Source organism: Seriola lalandi, unplaced genomic scaffold, assembly GCF_002814215.2.
Source record: "Seriola lalandi dorsalis isolate HSWRI2012SDOR001 ecotype SW California unplaced genomic scaffold, Sedor1 jcf7180002054369, whole genome shotgun sequence".
NCBI lineage: Eukaryota > Metazoa > Chordata > Actinopteri > Carangiformes > Carangidae > Seriola > Seriola lalandi.
Window position 1 is genome coordinate 230,742 of NW_019524922.1, and position 9,546 is coordinate 240,287.

Sequence of the window (9,546 nt, forward strand, 5' to 3'; positions counted from 1 at the left end):
CTGCTAATACTGCTACTGCTGTTTTGCTACTACTAATGTTCCTACTAATACTGCTACTGCTAATGTTCTGCTACAGCAAATGTTCCTGCTACCTCGATTAATACTGCTACTGCTAATGTTCTGCTACAGCTAATGTTCCTTCTAATACTGCTACTGCTAATGTTCCTGCTACTCCTAAGGTTCATACTAATACTAATAAGGTTCCAGCTACATGCTAATACTATTGCTAATACTTCTATTTTTAAGGTACAGAGAAGGAGGCGGGAATAGGGTATCTCGGCAGGCTCGGCTTTAAAAACGACGTGATGACGTTGCGGGCCGTGCGTGAGCTGTCAGTTGGCGCCGGGCAGATGCAGTCAGAGGTGAGTGTCCCGCTGTCGTTGAGTGAACCGTCTGTGTGAATGAGCTCATGTCGTTGTCGGTGCTCGTGTGAGGGATTTATAACCGTGTCCCCGCTGGAAACAGCCGGGACGATGCTCCGTTAGTCCGACAGGCTTTTACCTGTGGTGACGGCGGAGGGGGAAGAACGTTTTTTTTTTTTTACCGTGAGGAGTGCTAGTTAGCTGGTAGCCGCTTGCTGCTAGCAGAGTCCTGCGGTGTGTTTTGCTTACAGAGCTAACGGAGCTAACACACAGCAGACCTTTGAGTCTCTTCAGAGCCACGTGAAGCGTTACAACACTGAACCCAGTTTATTGTGATGACACCTCAAAATGAACATCAATACATGTCGTAAATCATCTGATAGTTGTTAAAGACACGACATCAAACTGAAGAAAACTTCAGTGATGGAAAGTAATTAAGTTAATTTACTGCAGTTTTTTGTCGTTTACTGTAGCACTCAGCAGGTGACTGCAGTCAGTCATTAATTCAGTAACTTCAAAAACAGTCAGGGCTCCAGTTAACTTCATGTTATCTGTCAGATGTGAAGACTAACTAGTAGTTACGAACTAGTACGACGAACAGTTAGTTGTTACTAGTAACAACTAATAGCTGAGGAACATGGGTCATAATTGAAGGGAGATATTTTCAGAGATGTTCAGGAGACTCTTTCAGTATGTCAGTCCAAAATGAGATTTATATTAGAGCTAATAATCTAAATTTCACTATGGCCAAGTGTATAATCCAAATCACAGAGGCTGCAGTGTAACATGATGATGATATTGTTCATTGTTAGCACCATCAGTGTAGTGGAGCTAAAGAGACGCCCCGGCCTATAAATAAAATTCTCCAGACGTAAAGGAACATGTTTGTTTCATCATTTTTATATTTTATTCAGTGAGAATGAAAGAAACGACCATTTACACTGAAATCACAATATGGTTTATATTTTTTGCACATCGTGCAGCTCTAACTTGGAGGGTGTGAGATTTGTGTTTTCTTTATCATGATTAATTATTATATTATCAGTATATAATAATATAATCCCAGTCCACATTTGACACTAGTTGGTGGTGGTAATGTGCTATTTAACCATTATGTCATGAAGAAGAATCTGTAACAATAAATACATAAAAACAAACAAAAAAAACTGTAAAGTAACCAGTGACTGCAGCTGTCAGATACATGTAGAGCAGTAAAAAGTAAAATATTTAGAAGTATAGTAGTAGTAAGTAGAAATATGAAGTAACAGAAATATTCAAGGTACTAATAAATACTTAAGAAAAGTATTTGAGTGAATGTATTCATAGTTTTTTGGGTTTTTTTTATTTTTATTTTTTATCCCAAAGGTAAAAAATCCATAAAGTGAAAAACCAAAAGATGTGAAACAAAATACAAAAAACCAAACAAATATGAAACTAACTACAATGAAATAAAGAAAAGAATTGGTCAAACTAAAGCTCAGTAATTGAATGTGAGTGTTTAATACTCAGATCGGAGACTGAGGTGAGTGTGCAGCTCACTGATGCTGAGAATCCACATTCAGAACAGGATCACAGAACATGACTCATGTTTTAAATTGAAAGTACTCAAACACAATATGAAGCAGATTTCAAGGTTTCCATGGCTCATGTCTCATAATCACGGCAGCTCAGATCCATGATGTCCTGAGAGTTCAGTTCATTTTAATTAGAAATATGAAGCGTGTGGTTCAAGATCATTTATTGATCAACAGCTGAGTTTCTGTGTCCCAGAGACGTCAAGAATAAACGTAAAGTAAATAATCAATATTAATTTGTCACACTACTCTAAATATATTTATTTATTAAATTACCAACAAACTTTGTATTATTGCAACATTATTGTTTTATTTGGGTATTAAAGCTGAAACTAATAATTATTTTCATTATTGATTGATCAGTTTGATTGATTAAACATTAGTTAACAGCTAAAAATTCAAAATATCCAAAATACAGTTTAGTGTAATTAATTTATCAAACTATAACACTCGCATCTGAAAACCTGGAACATCAAATGTTCGATATTTATGCTGTAAAAGATTCTGTAACTATTGATTGATTATCAAAGTGGTTTCTGATTAATAGATAAATCAACCAATCACTGCAGCTGTTTCCAGGTCTGTGGCAAAACAATCACTATTTGTTCTGCAGCTTTCAACTGTCATTATTGATTAAGTGTGTGATCGTTAGAGAGGGAGCTGTTCTCTGATGGCAGATCAAAGCTGCTCAGACTCAGTCCTGGATCTGGATCTGGTCTGAGTCTCTCAGTGCAGTGATGAGGAGAATCGAGACAAATATAAAAAGGGATTTTGATATTGTATATATGTATATACACACATACACATATTTATGTATATATAATTGTCACACTGTCCAGGAAGAACAGTCTCATGTCCCTGAGACCCCGTTAGACCTCCAACTCTTACCATCTGTTACTGAGAGAGAATAAACATCAACAACTCTTACTGTCTTACTTACTGTCCAACACTGTGGATCAGGTCTGATGTGGATCAGGTCTGAGCTGAGGTCCCAGACTGATCAGACCTACAGAAGTATTTCCTGAACGGAGTCTGACACTGATTGACAGTCTGATAAAAGTGAGTGAGTCTCCATTGGCTTCAGTTCATTATAGATCTGATCAATACGTCGTCATGAGCTCACACGGGGCTGATGGGTAATACTGAGCTTTTTCATATTCACATGTTTCTATATTGACAGATATAAAAACAGTCAAAGGGCCTTTAATGTTTTAATGTGTCATATCTGTATCTGTTGGATTATTTAATGTTTGTGTGTATAAATATAAAATTCCGATGTGGATGCTGTTATAAATACAGTGGGAGTGAATGAACCTTTAATGCTTGGTCCACTGAGAGTATGAACAGTGATCAGTTATAGGTGGAGTTTGACTGGTCAGCACAGTGGGAGTGAATGGGTCTGCACTGACTGTAGTGCAGGTTGTAACTCAGACACGTGGTCACACTACAGCTGCACCGTACACAAACACTGAGTCATGATTATCGAGGGAGCGGTGAGTCTGTTTGATTTTCACTGGATAAAAGATGATTTTTGTTGGTGTCGTCCCAGAGACGTGTGGAGGACATGACGTGTCGTCTCTGTAGCAACGCTTCCTTTATGATCTGTTGTCACACATTTCACCTTCTTATCAAACCTGTGACGTGGAAGTTACACGTGTTCTTCCAGCTGTACAACAGACCAGGGACAGTTTCCCTCCTCAGGGTTTGAAGTGTCGTACTGGTCTTCACAGCCTGTGTTGGTGCTAACAATCCAGGCATTGATCCATCAGAGGATCAGCTGATGGGTCCACCAGAGTCCACAAGAAGACTCAGACCTGGTTCTCAGGTGGTCTGGTCCCGTGTGGTCCACATCAAGGTCCAGCTGTCACTACAGCTCTACCTGCCTCTGGTCACATTAATTAAATTGATTATATCATAATTAACAGAGTGACGTTTCAGTCCGGTTAATCAGGTCTGACGCTGGATCACATGTGGGTGGTTTATCAGAGCTAATGAGAGCTGCAGAGTCACTGAGGAGGATGATGATGATGATGATGATGACGTCATGAGGATGAAGCAGTCCTGCAGCCCACAGATTGATCACAGACATCAGCAGAAACATTTCCAGCCTGGTTCCACTGACTGACTGTAGTTTCCCGCCTCTGACTCAGCCTCGGGTCTCGGCTCTTATTAACCCTTCGCTGCTCGCTGGGGGGGGGGGGGGGGAGTCCCCGCCGGGGGAAATGGATGACATTAACCCTTTGTTTCATGTGTGTCGGCAGCTCTGAGCAGGAAAGGTGTCTAGGTGAGATGAGTCTGCGAGCTGGAATCCCCCCCACCCCCGCTGTGGTTTGTGGGGACTGTTGTTGTTTAAGGTGGAATGAGGAGATCTCTCACATTTACTAGCAAACTTCCTGTCAGGACGGTCAGGCTGGACGTGGGCGGCACATACGCTTTTATTTACTTTCTCAGTTTCTACCCTTCCTTCTCTTCCTCATTCCTTTGTCCTTCCTACCTACCCTCCTTACAGCCTTCTCTCCTCTGTCCTCATTTTCATCTGTCCATTTTCTCACCTTTATTTTTTAATTAATCAATTAATAGTTTTTTTATCATTGTTGTTTTTGACCTTTCAATTTGTCTTTGTTTACTCTTGTTTTTTGCGTCAGTGTTTAAAAGACTTGAATCTATTTTTCTCTAACTTTCATTTCTTCACTTGTCGACTGACTTTGTTCCATTTGCCTTTTTTATCATGCTGTGTCATTTTTTATTTCCATTGACATTTTTCATTTTATTCAATTTTTCCACTTTAATTTTTGTTAGTTGAGATAATTGTTTTGTCAGTCATTTGATTTGTTTGTAGTTATTGTTCCAACATTTATTTTTCCATTGAACTTCATTAGAAATGTTTTTTAGGAAACAGATTATGTTTTTCTGTCGACTATCAAAACAACATCACTGACAAATAGAAATATAATGCAACAGAAAAACTTCAACTTTGGATTATTTTCCTTTTTTGTTTAGTTTTTTAAATTAAATTGTTGTTTTCCAGTCTTGACCAGACTCAGGACTCTGAGGGTCACAGACTCATTATTATTATTATTATTATGATTATTATGATGATGATGAATGATTTGTCTTTGTGTAGTGACGGACTCTTCAGTGCTGTGTGGATCTTCACAGTGAGACACTGAGCCCTAGAAGTGGCTGATCTGGTCCAGACCGAGGCCTGAACCTGAACTCAGTCCACATTTCTTCATTTTCAAAAGGTCACGATCCACCGCGTTAATCAGACCATCTGTGCCCCACCCCCCCCCCCGCCACGTTCACATTTTCATATTTCACATTATTTTGACAGCATTCAGGAAATAGATTGGACCCTTTCAGCACAATAGAGGACATTACGCCAGTGTTTCCAATCAGATTCTTATTTTGAGGCATTTGCATTTAACCTGTGCTGAGCCGGGGACTGACGGAGACGGAGACAGAGACGAGCGCAGAGCAGATTGCACAGCTCATTTCCTTCTCCAGATATGAGTGGCATTACGAGCTACAGGAGCAGATATGGACTGATTGAGCAGTCTGTGGGCGAGCTGAGTGCTGCTGCCGCTGCATTAGCTCCCATTGTGGGCAGCTAAATGGAGGGCGGACTGGAAATCACTGGGAGGGGATTCAGTGGAAGGACAGAAAGCTCGGGGACTGTAAGTCCTCCACTTCCTGCTGCCGGCAGCGTAAACCTCCTGGCATCATAATGGAGCCGGAGCTGCTCTATCAGGACACGTCGCACACAGAGTGTCTTCCTGCTCATTGTGGTTGGTTACTGCTCAGTTCACTTTGTGCAGCAACAATAGTTTTTCATTTAGTGGCTGAAAGGAGGGAACGTTCAGGGAGATCAGCTCCTGGTTCACGACTACGTCGCCTCCATCAGGCTGCAGCTCGTCTCACATTGAAATGAGTCGACTCACTGAGGTCACGACCTCTGTGTCCTGTCTCAGGGTTTTAACTTATTATTGTTATTATTATTATTTTTTTTATTATTATTATTATTATTATATGTGTATTGTATAGTAAATAGATCAATCAGTTTCCTGATCAACTGTGATCAGTTCTACAGCAACAACGTGGAACAGATTTAATCATCCACCTGATGAGCGACCAGGATCGTCCTGAGTCTCTGACAGGAAGTGGACCCAGATCTGTTTCCTGTTTGAGATTATTTATTAGATCACGCAGTTCCAGTTCTGATAAATCAATAATCATTAGCTCGTTAAGAGTTTGTTATTGATCCTGAGACTTTGTCTTAGTCAGTGACGTGTCAACAACCAGGAAATGGTCACATGACGATGAACCAGAAGATTATTGGTTTAAACTCATTGATTTACTAAAATAGTTGTTGATTAATTTGTTAATCAATAACATGCCCCCCCCTCTCTGTTAGCCCCCCCCCTCCCCCAGCATCCTGCTGCTGGAAGCGTTTTACGGAGGATCTCACAAACAGCTGATTGACCTGCTGAAGGAGAACATCGACGGCTGCTCGGTCTTCACTCTTCCCGCCAAGAAATGGCACTGGAGGGCGAGAACCTCGGCTCTGTACTTCAGCCAGAACGTCCCCGCCTCTACGTCATACAGGTGAGTCAGTGACATCACACAGGTGAGTCAGTGACATCACAGGATGTGGAGCAGTGAGGAGAGTCTGGCTGCAGGTCTTAGTGGACCCCCTTCTCCACAGCCTCATTGTGGATCAGTGGAGGTGGTCACAGAGCCGGACCTGGTTTGAGCGACATGGAGGGACAGACACAGAAACTGATCCAGATCAGACCTGGATCCTGATCCACATGTTCTCTAAATATCTGAGATCAGGCTCAACAAAGGGTCTCCTTAACAAAGGTGTCCTGGTCTGTGTGAACAGACCAGAGACTAAAGACCAGACCCTGATGCTTTAGCTGTGTCTGATAACTCAGTCACTCAGAGAAGATTGTGTGTGTGTGTGTGTGTGTGTGTGTGTGTGTGTGTGTGTGTGTGTGTGAGATGTAGGACTTTGATGTGGTCTCTCACTGACACCCAGATCTGGATTAGACTGGCGTCCTGGACCTGGTCTGTAGAACAGGTCTGACTCAAACCAGATGAGTCCTGTCCTCAGAGGAGAGAGGACTTCCTGTGGATCAGGACTCGTGGTCTAACAGGCTGTTTCTGTGTCCAGTGGATCAGCATGATCCTCAGTTCTGGTTTCTTACTGCAGCTCTGAGCTCCTGGTCCTGGTCTGAGTCTAGGAGCAGGATCTGACTGAAACATGACTCTCTCACCAGTTATGATGGGTCCACTGAATCTGTACTGGTCTTTCTCTGCAGAGTCCTGTTCAGCAGCTCGGTCCTGAACCTGTGTGAGCTGGTGGCTCTCAGACCAGATCTGGCCCGTCTGAAGAAGGTCCTGTACTTCCACGAGAACCAGTTGGTTTACCCGGTCCGCAAAGACCAGGACCGAGACTTCCAGTACGGATACAACCAAATCCTGTCATGGTAAACTCCAGAGTCCTGCTCCTCTTTGTGTCCTTTACTACAGGTGGTCTGTACTGGTCTGACTCTGTACTGGTCTACATCACCATGAAGTGATGACATAGCTGTGATGTCATCAAACATCACAGTGTGTTTCCATGGTTACAGTCATTAATTAGTATTAATAAAGAGTTGATTTTTAATAGACCAACAAAATAAAAATTAAATTGTCACCGTAACTGTTTGTTTCAATTAGCCTGTCAGGGGATGGGTTAACGAGCTGGGCTGACATGATTGGTTAACGAGCTGACGTGCTGCAGTGAGTCATGCGATCTCACAGCTCTAACAGATACTGATTGTTGTTGATCTGCACAGCAGCATGTCAATAACCCCCCCTCCCCCTAACCTCGTTAAGACTGATCATTAAGACTGTGACTGGACTGAGGCCAGATTACTTTACTAATGTGAATTATAATGAAGCTCAGAGACTCGGCCTGAGCTGCTGCTGTTTGATTCCCGGCCCTGCAGACGACCAGAGGAGTGATGGGTAACAACAAACCACTGAAGATAATCAATTAGTCGATCGAGTGAAAAATTATGATAAACTACTTCACAATCAAAACATCAGATTTTCTTCTGTGAGGTGAGAGGTTCACACAGAAACAGAAGTGGACCAATCAGAGAATTTGTTTTTGTTCATAACCCTAACCAAAGAAGAAGAAATATAAACAAAGATGAAACAGGTATTGATACAGAGAGCTTCAGTGTAAATAATAACATGTTAACACTTCAGTTCTCTCATGTTCCCTGTTTCATTTGTTCTGATCTCAACAGATCAATCATCAAATCCTGTTGAGAACCAGAACCGCTCAGTCCCTGTCAGATCAGGTCTAAACAATAAGGACTTTAGACCAGGTCCCACAGGTACTAGGTCTTGGTCTCTGTCCCATTAACAGTGGCTGATCACAGCCGTGATCAGCTGTGTGTATCATGATGTTCAGACTGTGATACTGAAGGAGAGTTCTTTAAGTTCCAGGTCACTTCCTGTTTATCCAGAGTCATAGAAAATATTAAATATGAACCATCTGCGGAAAGTTTGTCATACTTAATGTGAAGTCTTTAGTAATGGCTAAAAAGTACTTTGTGAGGTCACACTGATTTTGACCTTTGACCTTTGACCACCCAAATCTAATCAGTTCATTAAGTCCAGGTGAACGATTTTGTAAAATTTGAGGAAGCTCCTTCAAGGAGTTACTGACATGTTGTGTTCATGTACAGACGGACAACATGAAAACAAAATGGCCGACATGACATGAGGAAGTCTGTGAACCGTCTCCACTCCTTTCTCTTTTCTCTTTTCTCTTTAAAGCACACAAACTTTTTCCTACAGGTAGCGAGCGTGCTAGTGCTGTTAGCCGTTAGCTAAGAGATAAGACACAACATGAATGTCTCAGACTGTCTCTGTGTCCTCAGCCTGGTGTCAGATGTGGTGGTCTTTAACTCTCTCTTCAACATGGACTCCTTCCTGTCCTCCATCTCCTCCTTCATCAAGAAGATCCCGGACCACAGACCCTCAGGCCTGGACCAGCTGATCCATCCTAAGTGTGTGGTCCTCAACTACCCAGTCCAGTTCCCTGATGTCAGCAGGTGAGTGTGAGGCTCCTCCTCCCCAGACAGTGATTACATCCTGATCTGCAGGTCTGAGATCAGCTCAGTGGTTCTGACCTTGATCCTGGTTCTGGTCCTGATCTGCAGGTCTGGTCTCTGTTAGTTCAAATGAACAGCAGCTGTTGGTTCACATCAAAGTGACCCAGATCAGGGATCACTGGTTAGACTGGGAGCCCACCAGCAGACCTGGTCCAGGTCTGTATGAGTGTGAGAGAGCTTCCTTCTCATGTAGAACATATTTTTTTTAAGTATATTTTTTTGGGCTTTTTATGCCTTTATTGGACAGTGTAGTGGAGAGAGACAGGAAACAGGGAGGCAGAGAGAGGGGGAATGACATGCAGCGAAAGGCCGTCCGATGCGGGATTCGAGCCGAGGCCGACTGCAGCCTCTACACATGGGGCGCCTGCTCAGACCACTGAGCCACACGACGCCCCCCTTTTGTGCCTTTATTGGACGGCACAGTAGAGAGAGAGG

The 9,546-nt window shown here is 42.5% G+C and overlaps 1 protein-coding gene across 2 annotated transcripts in view; it reads left to right on the plus strand.

Moving 5' to 3' along the window:
- The first annotated feature begins 255 nt into the window (after positions 1 to 255).
- qtman (queuosine-tRNA mannosyltransferase) overlaps positions 256 to 9,546 on the plus strand; it is a 31,212-nt gene continuing 21,921 nt past the window's right edge. For both annotated transcript variants that reach the window (XR_015437404.1, XM_023408610.2), the window contains exons 1-4: positions 256 to 362; positions 6,351 to 6,541; positions 7,261 to 7,428; positions 8,878 to 9,051. Coding sequence is in view for 1 of the 2 variants with exons in the window: in XM_023408610.2 (XP_023264378.2) it covers positions 306 to 362; positions 6,351 to 6,541; positions 7,261 to 7,428; positions 8,878 to 9,051 (590 nt within the window). In the remaining variant the exon portion in view is untranslated. The remainder of the gene's footprint in view (positions 363 to 6,350; positions 6,542 to 7,260; positions 7,429 to 8,877; positions 9,052 to 9,546) is intronic.